Source organism: Amborella trichopoda, chromosome 2 (assembly GCF_054954075.1).
Source record: "Amborella trichopoda isolate Santa Cruz 75 chromosome 2, AtrichopodaSantaCruz75HAP2 v2.0, whole genome shotgun sequence".
NCBI classification, from domain to species: Eukaryota; Viridiplantae; Streptophyta; class Magnoliopsida; order Amborellales; family Amborellaceae; genus Amborella; species Amborella trichopoda.
This window is the reverse complement of record NC_142337.1, coordinates 1,553,382-1,572,785: the sequence shown is the minus strand read 5'-3', so window position 1 is coordinate 1,572,785 and position 19,404 is coordinate 1,553,382. Positions and strand designations below refer to the sequence as shown.

Sequence of the window (19,404 nt, the reverse complement as noted above, 5' to 3'; positions counted from 1 at the left end):
TGGAAATCTCTACGATGGCTTTAAAAAAAAAAAAGACACGCATAATAAAATTTGAAACTCATAAAATGATATAAATGTTGTGGATCTACAAATATTTATTTTTAAGGTAAAATAGTTAAATTTGTTATAATATATATTATTTTTAAAATTCGATTTTTTTTTTTTTTTTTTCATAACCATAATGTTCAAACCTAAATGATTGATGTAGAGGTTTTTTAATGCTTGACTTGCCATTTTTAACGAGTTTAAAGTGATGACTTAGGGCTCTACTATTTTGTATGTATTTTTTATTTGTGTTTATTTATGTTTTTGGGTAAACTCAAATGAAATATTATTTTGGTCCCCTTGAGTAATGGATCCCCATTAACGTACTCCCCACCTTCCGGGGTAGGGATTTCTTTTCATACAATGAACATGGTAAAACTTTTTCTTATGGGAGAAGTTCTCATAAAAAGTGCGTAATTGTATGTTTCATATGAAAATTGTTTCATGATGGAAGTTTTCATACAAACCAAAAGGCAAATTGAGCGGGTCACATCCGCATAATCTAAACACTCTTAATCAAAAGTTTGCCCGAGAGAACAAATCTATATTTTGCACCCACAAGAACACATAAACCGTACAATTCTTCCATTCCATATTGAATGCACATTTCATGTTTGGTGGGTTGTCACTCGCGTCTCTCTGGGTGCGTACAATACAAAGGAGTAGCAGAAGCATTAGAGCAAAAACCTAACCCTTAATGGATTCAGGTATTAAATTTATTTTTTTATTTATTTTTTAATATTGAATTGCGACATTTTGTAGGTTCTAATTCTATAGGGTAAGCTTTCTATGTTTCTCCTACAGTATAAAACTTATATACTTCCTCTTATTCAACCGTCCATTTTGAATGGAGATCTAAGATTGCCCCAATCACAATGTCACGTCTTCACATTATTTTATTTATTTATTTATTTTCTATAAGTTATTTTGAATCCAAATTTTGGACATCCAATCCTCTATTAAACTCGCACTAGCAAAAAATAAAAAAAAAATATTTCCAATAAAATAAAATGACCAATGAGAAGATGGCACGTACTAAATTGAATTATATTTTATCAAAAATTTATTTTTAATATTTTTTTATAGGTGCACCCCCAATGAGAAGATGACACGTACCAAATTTCATAATCATAAAATTTGTATACAAAAAAACTAAAAATAAAATACTTTGAGACATCCGATCTAAGATCAAACGGTGAGTAGCTCTTTTGATCAAAATTGGACGGCTAGATGGTAAGGGAAGCATAGATCTATGCTATAGGGGAAGTATAAAAACCTTTCCCACTTCTATAAAGCCACACCTCAAATCTCACCGAAAATGAATTTTAATGTTGGGAAGCTTGCAAATAGACCATCTCCGCATAGATGATTTTATCGAACTTAAAAAATGGATTTTAAGCTGTAAATGATTTATATTGTAACACTTCGGATCTCCATTTCAAGTATTCACTAACACGCCAGTTGTACATTATTTCTGACCTTAAAATTATGCTATCAAGGGTAATAAATAAAATTTCATTGTAAGTTTCTCTTTTTCTACATTAGAACTACATTTTCCGGCAAACGCATTAATCCGACATCAATTTTACATATTTTTCTTCATCCACTTAGGTTTTGGACCCAGAGCCAACCCGTCAGGTCCAAATATTGGACACATACCTGGACCCATGTCGGGTATACCCGGCGGATCCCGGGTCTTGTCCGGTTCCATTGCCAGCCCTATTTTTCTGCCACTACTCATTCCAGTTCGACGAGACTCATATACTGTTGGTGCTTCCCCCTCAGGCTCCCATGTCTCAAATTTTTCTTGATCACAAATCACAATATCTAAGGATCAATTCCTCATGTTTTTATGAATTTCATGCACGGCAGTTCTTAGGGAATCTGTCCTATAAATATCTCTTAGTTTTTGTTTATTTTTTGGGATTTGAAATATATCTTATGTTTTATCATATTTTATGCTCATGCTCCAATTTTTTATTTATATTCCTCAAAGTAACTCGATTTATGGAGTTTGAAGTTCTCCACTGGGGTCTTTCTTTTCTCAGTGATATACTGGTTTTGAATTTGAAGTTCTGAATCTTTTTTTCAACTAAAACAATTTAGAGCTTGAAGATCCAAAACAGTTATTTACACACTATAAAACAGAGCTACCCATCAAGTTTTGAATCGATTCGGTTATGAAAAGTCCATACAAAGATTGTATATAATGAGACCATTTACCTTTGATACAAGGAGGGCACAATTGCTTACATCGATCCTATGTGAAATCTAAATGCTTGGGTATGTCACAAAGTTTGAAAATTTTTCATTTGGAGTTTGAGCTTGGTCAATGAAATAAATGCGACCATCTAATTTCACATCTAACGGTCAGGATTAATTCTTACCATCTTGTACCAAAGATATATGATCCCATTGTATACTTTTTCTAAAAAAAATGCTTCTTTTTGGAACTTTAAGGTTTGAGCCAAGGGTACAGTAAATAAACTAAACACAAGAAAAAATAGGACAAAACGTATCCAAACATAAAACAAAAGAGGATTTATTACAAGATTACTTGCAGGGTAGTCTAGAACTGGGGAAATTTTGTAGATATCTCCTTCTTAGCGAATGGTGTTATTATATAAATAAAGATTAATATATAATATTGCAATAATATTTAATTAAATATAACTATATATTTAGTTATATTATTTAAATAAATAAAAAGTTTATATAAGTGCGAGGCTCTAAACAATCAAATTAAGGTGCCCCTGAAAAATTTCACTAGAAGAGGTTGTTTTGATGCTCAAAGATCCTCAAATTGACCATTTCGATCTCAAGATGCATGGACATTAGAAAAAAATGGATTTCAAGTTCTGCATGTAGTTCATCTTGTAGTGCATTTTTGGGCCGTCAATTTTTAAGTTTTTGTAGATCTACTCGATCTATACTATTTTTGAAGCTTAAAATTCTTATAATTAGATATAAAAATATATTTTAAGGCTATCACAAAGATTTTCAATATTGAAACCATATTTTTCAACACTATTTGAAGGTGCACTTTACTTTGATTGTTTAGAGCTTCAGTTCAATACAAACCGTACCCTTGAAATAATATATATATATATATATATATATATATATATATATATATATATATATATATATATATATATATATATATATATATATATATATATATATATATATATATATATATATATATATATATATATATATATATATATATATATATATATATGAAGATATTACGCAACACCTATAGGCGAAAATGAATAGTGATTTTGCCTACCCTCATCACCGTCCAAAGTTCATCACGTAGTCACGATTGTCCGATAGTGTTTCATTCTTCATTTTTTTTTTCACAAATCGGAATGACTTGAAATTTGGAGCGTTTGTTCATCAAAAACGGGGGAATCTACGAAAAATATTATAAAAAATATTTTACATGAAAAAATGGACCAAAATACCATTGAAAAGTTTAAAGGGTATTTTGGTCATTTGTTATGAATAATTTTTTTATATATTTTTATTAGATGCGCTTTATAAGATGAATAAACATTCCAAATTTCGAATTGTTTCGATTTGTAAAAAAAAATATGAAAAATAAAATACTATTGGACAATCGTGACTACGCGATGAACTTTGGACTATGATGGGAGTAGGTAAAGTCACTATTCATTTTCACCTATAGGCATTGGGAAGACTTATATATATATATATATATATATATATATATATATATATATATATATATATATATATATATATATATATATATATATATATATATATATATATATATATATATATATGAGTAATGATCCTATGAGACCCTCCGACACCCATATGTATATGACCCTAAATGATCACCATTAAATTTGGCACAGATCTTAAAAAAATTTATCACATGGGTGTGGGACTTGATTTTTCTAAAGATATGTGTCAAATTTAATGGTGATCCTTTAGGGTTCTACACACATGAGTGTGGGAGGGTCTCATAGGATCATTATATATTATATATAATATATATGAGTAATGATTTTATGAGACCTTCCGACACCCTTATGTATAGGACCCTAAATGATCACCATTAAATTTGGCACAGATCTCAAAAAAAGTTATCACATGGGTGTGGGATTTGATTTTTCTAAAGATATGTGTCAAATTTAATGGTGATCCTTTGGGGTTCTACACACATGAGTGTGGGAGGGTCTCATAGGATCATTATATTATATATATATATATATATATATATATATATATATATATATATATATATATATATATATATATATATATATATTGAGAAAAGTTTATATAAGGTTGCAACCTTAAAATGTAGAATAACATATGCACCTAAAAAATCTATCGAAAATATTGTTTTAATTTTGAGAAACCTTCTAATTGATCATCTCGATATTGAGATATATGAATATGAAAAAAAAAGGTTTTGAATCCCAAAAATAGTGCATCTTGCAACACATTCTCTAGACCGTCCATTTTCAAGATTTTCATATATTTATAGATCTACTTGATTTTAAGCATTTTTGGAATTTAATTTTTCCTAATTAGATATGAAAATAGATTTTGAGATAATCCTAAGAATTTTTTACAACCAAATTACATGTTATGATAAAATTTGGAGGTGCGCCTTAATTGGATTGTTTAAGGTTGCAACCTTATAGAAACCGCACCCATATATATTTAACATAACATTTAAATATTTTTATTTTTTATTTTTGGGTCAGGTCCAATTAGGTATCGGTCCGATAAATTCGGGTTTGGTTGGGTCCAAGCCCAGGTCCCATGAATTTTCGGGTCCAGGGTTTGGGTCCAACCAGACCCACATCCGACCCAACCCGACCCCAGTGCTACCCTAGCATGGAATGATATTTTTCACAAATGACAACTTTCGGACCCGGACCTAAACCGTTGCCACCCCCAGCATGGAATGATATTTTCCACAAATAACAACTTCAACACAGTTCGGAACTAAGAGCATGGAACTGATAGGCATTTTGGAAAACAAAAATAGAGAGGAAAAAGGAAAATCTACATAAAATATAGAATAGTGAGGATATTTTTTAAAGAAAAAGTTTATATAAGGTTGCAACCTTCAAATGTAGAATTACGTATGCACCTCAAAAATCTATCGGAAAATATTGTTTTAATGTAGAAAAACTCTCCAATTGATCATCTCGACATTGAGATGTATAAATATGAAAAAAAAAAAAGATTTTCAGTCCTAGAAATAGTATGCATTTTGCAACACATTATCTAGATCGTCTATTTTCAAGATTTTCATATGTTTATTGATCTACTTGATTTTAATTATTTTTTGAGTTTAAAACTTTATAATCAGATATGAAAATAGATTTTCAGATAATCCTAATAATTTTTTACATCAAAATTACATGTTATGATAAAATTTGGAGGTAGGCCTTGTTTGGATTGTTTAAAATTGTAACCTTATAGAAACCGCACCCTTTAAAAAAGGGTAAAAAAGGGTGTGGTTTCTATGAGGTTGCAGCCTTAAATAATCCAATTAAGGTGCACCTCGAAAGTTTATCATAACATATAATTTTGTTGTAAAAAATTGTTAGGATTATCTTAAAATCTATTTTAATCTCTAGTTAGAAAATTTTAAATTTTAAAAATGATTAAAATAAAGTAGATCTATTAATATATGAAAATCTTGAAAATGGACAATCTAAATAATGTGTTGCAATATGCACTATTTCTGAGACTCAAAAACTTTTTTTTTTTTATATTCATATATCTCGATATTGAGATGGTTAATTAGAGGGTTTTTCATCATTAAAACAACATTTCTGATAGGTTTATGAGGTGTATCTAGGATTCTACATTTTAAGTCTGCAACCTTATATAAACTTTTCCCGTTTTTTAAATATCTGTGAACAAGAGGTAGTATACGTTAATTTCCTATAATAACCAAACGGGCGCGATTTGTATAGAGCCTAGGCTCTAAACAATCAAATTAAAGCCTACCTTCAAATAGTGTCCATAATTGTAGTTTCAATACTAGAAATTTTAGTGATAGCCTTAAAATATATTTTAATATTTATTTATAAGGTTAAAGCTTAAAAAATAGTGTAGATCGACATATCTATGGAAACTTTAAAATCTTGAAAATTGACAGTCCAAAAACACCTTACAAGATGCACTATTTCTAAAACTTGAAATCTAGTTTTTTCTCATGTCCATGCATCTTGATGTCGAGATGATCAATTTGAAGATATTCGGGCATCTAAATAACCTCTTCCAATGAAATTTTTGATGTACAAATTTGATTGTTTAGAACCTGGCTCTATATAAACTTTTCTCTAATGGAAACTAGGACACAATTTGTTGTATGCACAACAATTGGGGCACGTATCGATCTGACACGTGGTTGATTTGACACGTGGCGATTCATCTAGTCTGATAGTCTCATTTTGTCCAATGATGGGATGCACACAAGGACGACAGTGGACTTGAAAAAGGAATCCATATTATAAATTTTTTTGCATTTTACATACACCCGGGCGTCACATGAATCTAACTAACATGCAGATGTTTATGCAACAAGGGGAACACACCGGAGAAAGTCTAAGCTAGGGCCTAATTATAAAAAAATTAGGGTAAGCAAACCATCATTAGAGCAACACATGGTCTTTGGCAAAGGTGATCCGCATGCTCGATCGGCCAACGTGTCGTCGACACATGCGCGTGCGACTTTTAAAGATGGACAAGTGGAACAGTCGCACCCGGTACAAAAAAAAAAAAAAAATCCCCAAATCTGGGCAAGTGTCACGACCCATTTGGTGATCTAGATCTTCCCCTACCTCATAGCCCCATGCCACCCTATGATCAACACCTGTTGTTGTTCCCCGTAAGGCGACCTAGCCGTCGGTCCGCACGCAGGGGCCTCGAGCCCCTGCTCTCGAGGCGACCCTGCATTTTGACCAGCCATTCCACAGACATGACCATAATTGGGATAAGAATTAGGGCACAAAGGTGGTAGGCCCATTAGAAAGTTAGCCAGGGGCCATGGCACTCACAGGACCAAGAAAAGGGACAATGTGACACTGGTATCAATACAATTAAATTCTTATTGAATCATAGGATCAATAGAAATATACACAACAAACTCCTAGGCTCAAATTTAATAAACACCCCCTCCACTGAGCTGGTCTCCTTAGTAAAAAATTATTAAACCTTCTTGTCACATAGAGCTAATAAAATAAACCCTGAAACCCTAACATCCATTAAAAAAAAAAACCTAAAACCCAAACACTTAAAAAAAAAACCAACCCTCAACTCAGAATAAAATAAGCCCTATGACCCTAACATTCAAGAAAAATAAACGCTAAAACCCCAAAGTTTTGAAAACATAAACCCTAAAACTCAGAATAAAATAAGCCCTAAGACCATAACATTCAAGAAAAATAAACCTTTAAACCCTAAGTTTTTATGTAAAAAAGGCATTTCTCTAAAGTGAAATAAGGCTATTCGTCGTAAAATACAAAGACTCTATTTCAAAATTATAAGGCCTTGGGCCGTGAAAATATTTATTTTTTAAAGATGAAAATGCGAAACCCAAGGTTTGTGATAGTTTGGTGTTGGCAATAAAATAAAAAGGAAGAGAGAGAGAGTAGAAAGTAAGGGAAAAGTGAGAGATTAGAGAGAGATATTAATTAGAGAGAGAATAAAGAGCACTTTCGTGATGGTTTGGTGTCACCACCCAGGGATGCGGTTTGTATAGAGACGAGGCTCTAAACACTCACATTAGAGCCTACCTTCGAATAGTATCGAAAAATGTGATTTTAATAGTAAAAATCTTTGTGATATAGCTTTAAAATATATTTTAATATCTAATTATAAAATTTAAAGCTTAAATATAATGTAGGTCGAGCACATCTATAAAATTTTGAAAATCTTAAAACTTAACGATCCAAAAATGAGTTACAAGATGCACTATTTCCAAAACTTGAAATGTATATTTTTCTCACATCCATGCATCTTGATATTGAGATGATCAACTTGAAGAAATTTGGGCACCAAAACAACTTCTTCTAGGGTGAGTTTGTTTTTTATGAAAATATTTTTTTAGAAACTATTCATTCATATTTTGAAAAAGTTCCGTGTTTGTTTTACACTTTTCATAAAAAGTTCAGAAACTAATCTTTCAACAAAAATTCCCATTCTTTTGTTAAAAAGTGAAAGATTAAGTTTCTAGGGGGAGTAGGAACTTAATACTTCATAACTTTTTTATTGATTACTATTCACTATGCACAATATAAATACATAATATTATTAATATGTTATAATATAATAGAATATTATTCTAACATATTATTATATTATATATTTATATGTATTTTATTAATAAAATTTATATTATAGGTTATATATTGACTTTATATTATATGTAATATATAATATTACTATATATTTATATTATAATATATTATATTATATATATATATATTAATATTTAATACAGTATTTTATATTATACTAAATATTATATTATATATATAAACATCTTATATAAAATTATATAAAATATTTATATAATGTTTTATATAAATATTTTATATAATATTATATATTGTATATAAAGGTGCAATTAGCATATGGATGCAACTGTAGTTGTAGAGGTAAGGTGCACCTTTAAATTTTATCACGGTATATAATTTTGATGTAAAATGTTCTTAGGATTATCTCAAAATCTATTTTTATATCTAATATTATAAGAAATTAAATTTCAAAATAGTTAAAATCAAGTCGATCTATAAACATATGAAAATCTTGAAAATGGATGGTGTAGATAATATGTTGTAAAATGCATTATTTCTGAGACTTAAAATCTTTTTTATTTTTTATGGTCATACATCTTGATGTTGAGATGATCAATCAAAGAGTTTTTCAATATTAAAACTACATTTTTTGATGGATTTTTGAGGTGCATCCGTAGTTCTACATATAAGGTTGCAACCTTATATAAACTTTTTCCTATATATAATATAAATTATAAATATATTATATTATTATATATATATATATATATATAATTATTATATTATATGCATAATATACAAATATCTTATATTATACTATATATTATATATAATATATAAATATCTTATCATGTGTCATATTATAATAAATATTATATTATATATTATATATGATACAAACATTCATTAATAAAAGAGTAATAGTCCTATGAGACTCTCCCACACCCATGTATGTAGGATCCCAAATGATCACCCTTAAATTTGACACAGATATCTAGAAAAGTTATCAAATAAAATATGAGTAATGATCCTATGAGACCCTCTAGCACCCATGTGCGTAGGACTCCAAATAATTACCATCAAATTTGATACAGATCTCTAGAAAAGTTATCATGTGGGTGTGGGACTTGATTTTTCTAAAGATCTTTGTTAAATTTAACGGTGTTCCTTTGCAATTCTACACACATGGGTGTGGAAGGGTCTCATAGGATCATTACTCATCAAATATATCATATTAAATATTAAATTGTATTATATATATTATATTTTTATATTTATATGGTTAATATATATATGTTATCAAATACAATACCCATAACTTTCTTATCATTCCAACAGGTAATCAAGCACAATATCCATAACTTATCTAAACCTTCAAGAACAAAATACTCAACTTTCTATAAAATACTTTTTCGAAAAACAAACAGGTTATTAAACACAATACCCAGAACTTATCTAAACCTTCTAAAACAAAGCATTCAACTTTCTAGAAGATATCTTTCAAAAAAACAAACGCACCCTAATGAAGTAGACTCCAATTTGATTGTTTAGAGCTTCGGTTCTATATAAACTTTTCCCCACCACAAAATAAAAAATAAGGGGAGAGAAAGGTTCGAGAGAAAAGAAGTTAGAGAGAGAGTGAGTGTTAGAGAGAGAATAGAGAGATTTGTGATTGGTGCCCGTTATAAAATAAGGGAGAGAGAGGGGAGTGATTAGTTAACCGTTAACACTTACGAGAGTAGAAAATAATAAGGGAAGAGAGAAGGTTAGAGAGAGAAAGTGTGAGAGTAGAAAATAAGGGGAGAGTTTAGAGAGAGAGAAAAACAATAAGGGAAGAGAGAAGGTGAGAGAGAGAAAGTGTGAGAGCAATTAGAGAGAGTAAAAAATAAGTAAGGGGAGAGTTTAGAGAGAGAGGAAGAGTGAGTTGTTAGAGTGAGAAGAGCATTTTGAGTGAGGTACAATTATTTAATGGAGAGAACGGCGGACGGACTGCCTTCCCGATAAGTCCGGTGGTTGCTGGAAAACTTAGAGCGAGAGAGAGACTTAGAGAGAGAAAGAGTGAGAGGGCTAAGGGAAGGGGAGCTAGGGCATCATGGGAAATCCCGCTTACACTGGGTTTTCGATAAACGAGGCAATAAATTTGCCGGAAAATCCATGAAAAATAGCCTTTTTGCTCACGATTCTAGGAGCTTTTTCTGCAAATCCATGGCGTTTTAGCTGGAAATCTATCAATATCCGGTTTTAAAGGGAGTCATTTATACGCGAAAGCCAGTTGATACTCGGTGAAAATAATATCGAGAGGAGTTTGGAGCGAAGTCACTTTAAATGGGTGGGGTTTTAGGGCTGAAATCTAAGGAATCAGACACCTGAAACTCTATGAAAACCAGGTGTATTCCTGCTTTTTCGGAAGAAATCAGTGAGGATTTGTGCAAATTTGCACCGTTAATGGAAATCCTTTGTTAAACTGTGAAAGCTGGTGATTGCACAGTTGGAAGAATTTTCAGAAAAAAAATCGAGCCATTATTCGGCAATTTCATGGAGTTTTTAGTTGGAAACCATGAAATCCATGGCTTTTGACAGTAGAGAAGCCATTTCCCAAACTGAGACGCGTGGCGCAAGGTAAGAAAACCGTTATTTTTTTTTCAGATGAAAACTGTTGTCTGAATTTTAGTTAGAAGAAGATTTCGACGTTTTGAACACGCAAACAGGCGAGAGAGCATAAAGCAATCACGTTTCCTCATAGAATTTGGCTCCAGCTTCTTCTTCTTTCTTTTTCTCATTTTCCTTCAATTATTTTTACCGTCTTCTCTATTTATAGTTCCAGATCTGATCTATGTTTTCACTGAAAGCATGTTTAATGGTTTTTTTTCTCAGTAAACAAGCGGTTTCGGAGTTGAAGTTGAAGATCCATCTGAGACAGTGAGGAGCTAGGGTTGAAGTTTATTTTAATTCCGCCATTTTTGAAAGCTTCAAAGAGAGTGTTAAAGCTCTCGTTGCAGACTGTATCATTTTTCCCTTCATTTTCAGGAAGTTGTTGAAGTCATTGAGCAAGCTAAGCAAGAAGCCACTTGAAAATTTACAGTGTAAAGAGCTTCTGATCCATTATCTTCCGCTTCTTTCTCATCATTCAGGGAAGATACTCCCATTAAAGCGTATTTTTTTGATGATTTTAGAGTTTTTGATCCATTATCTTCTGCTTAATTCTCATCATTCAAGAGAGAGACTCCATTGAAGTGCATTTTTTAGTGATTTAAAAGCTTTCACTTTTCGGATTAATTCCAGTTCATTTCACCAGTGCAGTTGTACAAAAAGAGAAGAAAAAGCCTGAGTTGGCTGAGTTCTTTGAGGGAGAAACTGCGATATCGTACAAGCCTAAAAGTCTCTTTTATACAAAGTTCGCAGTACTATACGGTCGCCATGAATGCTTAGCTGTGTTCTCAGAAGAAAACAAAAACCCTAAATTCCCATCCATTAAGTGGCCGTTAACCCATGATTTCCCACCATCATTAGCTCTCAGAAACACAAAGAGGAATCCATTGCCGTTAACCCGTGATTTCCCACCATCGTTAGCTCTCAGAAACACAAAGAGGAATCTGTACAAAAGTTCATTATCAAGGAGAAGGAGAGAAAAGTCTGAAAGTTTTCCCGGTTTTTCATAAGAGGAATGAAAGTATTCACATGGAGCCTGACGACGCACTCATCGCCCAAGTTTCAAAGCGACCCAAGACCTCAAATGGCCTCTTCTCCAAACCAGTAGCTTCGAAATCAAAGACCAAAAAACCAGGCCATGACCATGGAGCCACACAGGAAGAAGAAGACGCCGAAGAAGAAGAAGAAGAGGAAGAAACCAAGGCGAGCAAGCAAGCTTTCAGCCATGGCGGCTGGCCCCATCACCTCCACACATCAAGGATCATTAGGGTTTCTAGGCAATCGGGGGGTAAAGACCGCCATAGCAAGGTGATGACTGCAAAAGGTTTAAGGGACCGCAGGGTTAGGCTCTCAGTCTCCACAGCTATTCAATTCTATGACCTGCAAGATAGGCTCAACTATGATCAACCGAGCAAAGCAGTTGAATGGTTGCTTAAAGCTGCATCAGACGCCATATCAGAGCTTCCATCTCTGCAAGGCTCGTTCCCCGATAAACCCAGCAAGCCTGAATCATCCGAGCCTGTGTCCGACCCTAGGTCCGAGCCTGAGGCCGAGCCTCAAGGCCTGAACCCACTGACTGGTTCAGGCTGTTGCAGCAGCACCTCCGAGACCAGCAGGGGCTCGGTTTTATCCCTTTCTCGCTCAGACCTGAGGGTGAAAGCTAGACAGAGAGCGAAGGAGAGAACCGCGAAAGAGAAAAGTAGAGCTTCGGTGCAAAACCTAAGCCTAAATGCAGAGGCCCATGATAACAGTGGAACCAGCAAAAGCAATAACAATAGCAGCAACAACAACAACGGCTCATTTACTGATCTTTTGCTTGATGGGAACCCAAGCTCCATCTCTGCAACCCACCAGCAAAACCCTAGCTTTATGCAGAAGCTCCACCATGAATACCTGAACTCATACATGAGCGGCCCCACCATGCTCAACTCAAGCCTGATCCACCCCCACAGACCTCAAAACCCCAATTCTTCATCTTGCCTGATCACAACAACCCAAACCCAGTCGACCCATCTCACCAATCCCTCTCTCTCTCCTCCAAACTCCATGACCATGGCTCAATTCCACCAAAACCCCACCAACTCAAGCGGTTTCTTGGGGGTGGATAACCAGGAGTTGCAGAGTTTCTCATTTGTGCAAGACCATATGGCACCTGTGACCTCGAACGATTACAACTTCTCGATGCCCAGTTTATCATCATCTGGGTATCATAGGGGGACCCTTCAGTCCAATTCTTCTCCATTTACCCACCTCCACTTTCAAAGGTTCTCTCCTTCTGAGAACTCGAACACGAATGTGCCTTTCTTTATCGGGACTTCGGCAGCTGCTGCTGCCGTGGCAGCTGTGGCAGCGAGCGTAGATAATCAGTATCAGGCGGGCTTGGATGCTCGGCTTCAGCTTTGTTATGGTGATGGATACAGGCATTCATCTGATCTCAAAGGGAAGGGAAAGAGATGATGTTTTCAAATCAATGGAGTGAAAAGTTATGGATCTATCAGTCTTCTTCTTCACTGGTAAGTAACCATCTCAAGCATTCTCTTTACTCGATTCTAGCCTTCCATTCTCATTTTACTTGTGAGATATTTAGTGCTCCTTTTGGTCTTTCTCCCTTTATTGCTTGTGGGTTTATTTGTGTTTCTTCTAAACCTTCTTCCTTTTATTTCTTATGGGCTTTAGAGTTTCTTCTAATCTTTCTTGTGGGTTATTTAGTATTTGGTCCTGTCTCTCTTCCTATTTTCTCTGGTTACTGTGCTTATTCTCGTTTCTTTTCTTCTTCTTGCTTGTAGGTTATATAGCTATTCTTCTCACCATTTCCTGAGTTTTCCTGGTAGCTTAGAGCTTTCGTTCTACTCTTCATGACAAAGACTAGGGAGATAATATGAGTGGTATGAATTAGTTGGAAAAACAAAGGTGTATTATTTTGCAAAACAAAAAAGATCATGGGGGTTCAAAACTTCAAATGTTTCACCGATTTAGTAAAATAATAATAGTGACAAAATTAAAATTTTTTGCATTTTATTGATTGTTACCTGGTTCTTTTCCTCCATTTATCCGAGCCAGTAAGCTTTTTTTTCCCACTGTTTATGAGTAGTTGAAGCATGCTCTTGATTGAGCACTGTTTCTGAGATTCTGTTAGTTGCGCTGCTCTATAGGTGTTTATTATATGTATATTGTTTTGCGTGATCCCAGGAAAAAGAGAACTTGTTTATAGCCTATCATAGCCTGGATTATGCTATGGGATCTTTGTGAGTTATATATCTTTGGTTGTTCCGGCTTTGATGCTTGTGTGAAGCCTCTGATTGATTTGAAATTTGAACAGATTGCTTTGGCTCCTCGTACAGAGACATAGCGCCACGTGATATCATGTAGTAAATGATTTTTACAACACTGTAGAAAACATTTTACAATATTATATAAATACTGTTCAAAGAAAACATACCATCATATAATTGTACAGATTTGCGACAAGTGGATCCGATTTGAATGGTTGGTAAGCATTTGTATTTGGACACGGTTTGTCTTGTCCATGTAAAAGTGAGTCACGACTTAAAAATTTATTTTTAAAATGGATTTTTTAACTTAATTTTTAAAGACATGTAATCTCTAAAATAGAGATTATGAATATAAAAAAATAAATAAATTCAAAAATAATAATTCTGTTAAAAAAATATTTAGACAGTTAGTTTTAATTGTTTTTAAATGGACAACCTATTTGCATTCATCTTTAATATAGATGCTTTGTATAGGAATGCGACCCAACCCGGATGACAAAATTTTCCTTTGTATTTTGTGTTTTATTTATTTGTTTTTAACATTGAAAAGCAAAATAAATAATGGAAAATAAAAAAATGTTCATAAAGGGAAAAGTACAAAATAAAAGAAGAGAAACTTGTGGGAAGCTAATGATGGTGAAAAAAATTACTATCTTAAATTTAGATATATAATTTGAAAATGACTTTTGAGCCCTCATTTTTTTAGGAGTTAGAATTTGTACTTAATACAATAAATTTGAACAAATGTGTTAGCATCACTAAATGAGTGATGATCATGTTTGCAAATAAATTTTGAGCACTGTTTTTTTTAGGAGTTAGAATTTGTATTTGATTATAATAAGCCACATGATTAAAAAAAGTCAAGTTCATGGTAGAGATAAAATCCCTTGCTCCATTAGTCTAAAGTTGCATCCCTTATTGTCAAAAAGTGGCTATGACTTATTGAATCCTGCTATTGTCAATCATAATGGGTCACTTGACTACTAAAGTACACAACGGGTATGTGATAATGTCCATTTCCATGACTTTAATCTACGAGTCGAAATTATTGGTTCTTCTTTATCACGAGGCAAAAACAAATTATACATTGAAAACATACAAAGATACACACCTAAATCTTAAGTGAAAATTTTAAAATTATAATATGCGGCAAAACAAACTGAAATGGTTCATAAGAACCGAGCCCCGTTGCTCCTATTATACAAGGTCTTAAAAAGCACCTAGGCAACACATTAGCCTTCCTAGGGAAGCGTGTTAAGTTTATATAAAGTTGCAACTTTAAATGTAGAAAGGTTGACTTAAAAAATCTATCATAAAAATTTATTTTTATTTTAGTAAAGCCTCTAATTGATCAACTCGATATCGAGATGTATGAATATGAAAAGAAATATGAAAAGAAAAAAATATTTCGAGTCTTAAAAATAGAGTATCTTGCAACACATCATTTGGACCGTCTATTTTTATGATTTTCAAGTATTTATAAATCTACTTGTTTTGAACCACTTTTAGAGTTTAAAATTTTATAATTAGAGATGAAAATAGATTCTCAACCCATCCTAAGAATGTTTTACACCAAATTATATTTATGATGAAATTTAGAGGTGCTCCTTAATTTGATTGTTTAAAATTACAACCTTATATAAATCACACCCATACATAAGTGCATATGTGCATTTCTAATAAACTAGGATAAGCATTTTATGAGTCGGCCAACTAATTATTTATATGATTTATTCTTCCAAAATAGGTTTTGGATAGAAATTTTTTAGGGGTTGATAATTTATACGATGGCGAATATGAATATTTAAAAATAACAGTTTCAAAATAAAATAAAAATTTTGATGTACTTTTCAGGCTGTTAATTTGTGGGTTTTGGTGGGAGCATCATCTTTATAAATCCATATTTAGAGATGGATGTTAAGTGCTTTAAGGTACAATATCGTAGAATTGTGTCCCCCGACGCATGCTACACTTTCAACAAAACTAATGTATGTAAAGATTATTACATATAGGGTGCGGTTTGTATGGAGCCTAGGATCTAAACAATCAAATTAGAACCTACCTTTAAATAGTGTCGAGAAATATGGTTTCAATATTGAAAATCTTTTTGATAGCCTTAAAATATATTTTCATCTTTATTTATAAAGTTTTAAAGCTTTAAGAATAGTGTAAATCGAGATATCTATGAAAACTTGAAAATCTTGAAAATTGACGGTCCAAAGGTGTGTTACAAAATATACTATTTCCAAAACTTGAAATCTATTTTTTTCTTATGTCCATGCATCTTGATGTCAAGATGAGGAATTTGAGGATATTTGGGCATCAAAACAATCTCTTCTAATAAAATTTTTGAGGTGGGCTCGAATTTGATTGTTTAGAGCCTCGGATCTATATAAACTTTTCCCTTACATATAATGCATACAATTTTATTCTTGAAGCAATTTGGGACTGAATCGATTTAGCAATCAGAAGCACATAATTGCTGCTGGCTGGAAGATTCTTATTTTTTGAATCGATGTCCATGCAAGAGGGATTGTTGGGGATGAGATTCCTATTTTTAGAAATTGATATTTAACCAAAATAGAATCAAGATCCCTATAAGATGGAATTGATATTCATAGATCTTTGGAATCGAGTTTTCGACCTACTTGGAATCGATTAATATGGAATCAAGATTTCTTCATCTATGAATTAGAGATTTCAACATCCTTAGAATTGAGAGGGGAATTGAGCGGGATACAATACATGTCCCAATAATCATTTGTGTTACATTTTTATAATATCTTGGAGTTACAATCTCTCCATAGTACCTGTTTAATATATTTTTCCTGTGACAACCATAACTTCTTTGTTTTGCTATCTCATTCTATTTTTATGCCCAAAATCTGATGCGTTGGCCCCAAATCCTTCATGTCAAAGGACTTGCTTAATTCTTTCTTTAACCTGTCAATCCTGTGAAAAACTTGACCAATATCTAGTATGTCATCAACATAAAGCAGAAGAATCAAGTCATTATCAGAGAATTTTCTAAAATAAACACAATGATCTATAACAGTCCTCTTATACCTATCACTCAACATATATGAGTCAAACTTCTTATACCATTGCCTAAGGGCTTATTTCTATGCATACAAGCTTTTCTTCAATTTGCAAACCTATTGTTTTTTTACATTTTACTTCAAAACCTTATGGTTGTACCATATAAATCTCTTCCTTCAAGTCACCATGAAGAAAGGAAATTTTGACGTCTAATTGTTCCATTGCTAAATCCGAACCTGTAGTTAGACCTAGAATCATATGAATGGATGACATCTTCATAACGGATGAAAATATTTCATCAAAGTCAAGACCCCTTTATCTGCCCAAAGCCTTTTACAACAAGAAGAACTTTATGCTTTCACTTGTTTCTCACCATCATTCTTCAACTTGAAGACCCACTTATTTTTCAATGCCTTTCGGTCTTTTGGTAATTCAGCCAAATTAAAAGTGTTATACCTTTTTAAGGAGTTGATTTCATTTTACATGGCTTCATGCCACTTGTACTTTTGTTCATGTAACTTGGCTTCTTGGAAGCTTTCAAGATCACTACCATCGATGAGCATGACATACTCGGTGGACGAATACTTCTGTGATGGTTTCCTTACTCTGGTTGACCTTCTTAACTTAGTTGCAACTAGTGGTTCTTGAGGGGGTTGCTACCCATGCTCAGTTACATCATGTATAGGAGAATTATCACTTGCCACTTCTTCTTGACCTACTTGTACATCTCTCCCATCTTCACATGCAACTGGAGGACGGATTGGAGGAAGTTCTATAAGATCATCCACAAACGCTTGTGGTTTCCCAACTATTCAAAGTCTTCAATTGTTTAATCTTCACAAAATATGACATCTCAGCTTCTTATCACTTTCTTTTCTTCTAGATCCCATAACTTGTAGCCAAATTCTTTATCTGCATAACCCAAGAAGATACACTGTGTTGACATATCTTCAAGTTTTTATCGCTATTCTTTTGATACACGAATGAATGCTTTACAACCAACCACCTTCTAGTGTTCATATGCAGTATCTTTTTCGATCCACACTCTTTTTGGATAATTTCCCTCTAAAGGAGCTGAAGGTGATAAATTAATCAAATAACACGCAATGCGCATTGCCTCACCCTAAAAGGATCTTGCCAATTTAGTAAGTGAAAGCATACACCTGATTCTTTCCACGATAGCATTTCTACTACCCCATTGTACTGAGGGGTATTGGGAACAATCTTCTCTTTTCTAATGCCATACTTTTTACAATATTCCATAAGCATCTTCAAAATATATTCCCCATTATTATCTGAGCGAATACAGTCCAAAGGTTTTTTTTGTTTCCCTTTCAACTTTAGCATGAAAATTTTTAAAAATCTCAAAGACTTCATCTTTGATTTTCATAGCATATGTTTACACTTTTCTAGATGCATCATCAATGAATATAACAAAATATGAGGCACCACCTATAGTTTTAACTTCCTGGGGCCTCATACATCAGAATAAACCAAATCTTTTTCTTTGAGAACTATGTTTAAATGAAACTCTATGTTGTTTTTCAATCAAACAATGAGAACGTTGATTTAGAGATGTACCTGTTAAGTTGGGTAGAGGTTGTTTCTTTGAAAGAATTTGTAGCCCCTTCTCACTCATGTGAACAAGCCGCTTATGCCATAGGTAAGCTAATGAATTTTTCTCGATGGTGTTCACTTCATCCATACATAATTGTACACGTGTCATGTAAAGAGTACAATACTTATTTCCCCTTGCCTCTAGAAGATATCCTTTAGTAAGCTTCCAATGGCCGCTACCAAAGTAAATATTATAGCCTTCTTCATCTAATTTGCCAGTGGAAATCATATTAGGTCGTAGGTCTGGAACATGTCGTATATTATTGAGAACCAATTTAAGGCCAACATTGATCTTAACACAACTATTCCCACAATTTTTGAGGTGCATTCCCATCCTTATGATGCCAAAGTTTCCTGATTTACAAGATGTAAAGAAATCCTTTTGTGGGGTAGCATAGTAGGAAACACCAGTATCAATAACCCAGTTTGCATCTGGACACGCAACACCTAGGCAAGCCTTTTCACAAGCTAAA

The 19,404-nt window shown here is 33.1% G+C and overlaps 2 protein-coding genes across 2 annotated transcripts; both read left to right on the top strand.

The window, feature by feature from the left end:
* The first annotated feature begins 10,356 nt into the window (after positions 1–10,356).
* LOC18427246 (uncharacterized) lies at positions 10,357–11,969 on the top strand. The gene is made up of 4 exons (XM_011622477.3): positions 10,357–10,973; positions 11,229–11,273; positions 11,382–11,437; positions 11,650–11,969. The coding sequence occupies exons 1-4, from the start codon at positions 10,912–10,914 to the stop codon at positions 11,781–11,783; spliced, it is 297 nt and encodes a 98-aa protein (XP_011620779.2). The 5' UTR covers positions 10,357–10,911; the 3' UTR covers positions 11,784–11,969.
* A 4-nt stretch (positions 11,970–11,973) lies between these two features.
* On the top strand, positions 11,974–13,500 carry TCP2 (TEOSINTE BRANCHED 1, cycloidea and PCF transcription factor 2). The gene has a single exon (XM_088857281.1). The coding sequence runs from the start codon at positions 12,033–12,035 to the stop codon at positions 13,458–13,460; it is 1,428 nt and encodes a 475-aa protein (XP_088713407.1). The 5' UTR covers positions 11,974–12,032; the 3' UTR covers positions 13,461–13,500.
* Positions 13,501–19,404: the final 5,904 nt, after the last annotated feature.

Excerpts from the sequence above, each read along its gene's own strand:
- LOC18427246 (XM_011622477.3), top strand. The coding sequence starts at position 10,912 with ATGAAATCCATGGCTTTTGACAGTAGAGAAGCCATTTCCCAAACTGAG. Across the intron at positions 11,274-11,381 it reads TTGAAGATCCATCTGAGACA|GAAGTTGTTGAAGTCATTGA; the intron begins GTGAGGAGCTAG and ends CTTCATTTTCAG. Across the intron at positions 11,438-11,649 it reads GCCACTTGAAAATTTACAGT|TGCAGTTGTACAAAAAGAGA; the intron begins GTAAAGAGCTTC and ends TCATTTCACCAG.
- TCP2 (XM_088857281.1), top strand. The coding sequence starts at position 12,033 with ATGGAGCCTGACGACGCACTCATCGCCCAAGTTTCAAAGCGACCCAAG.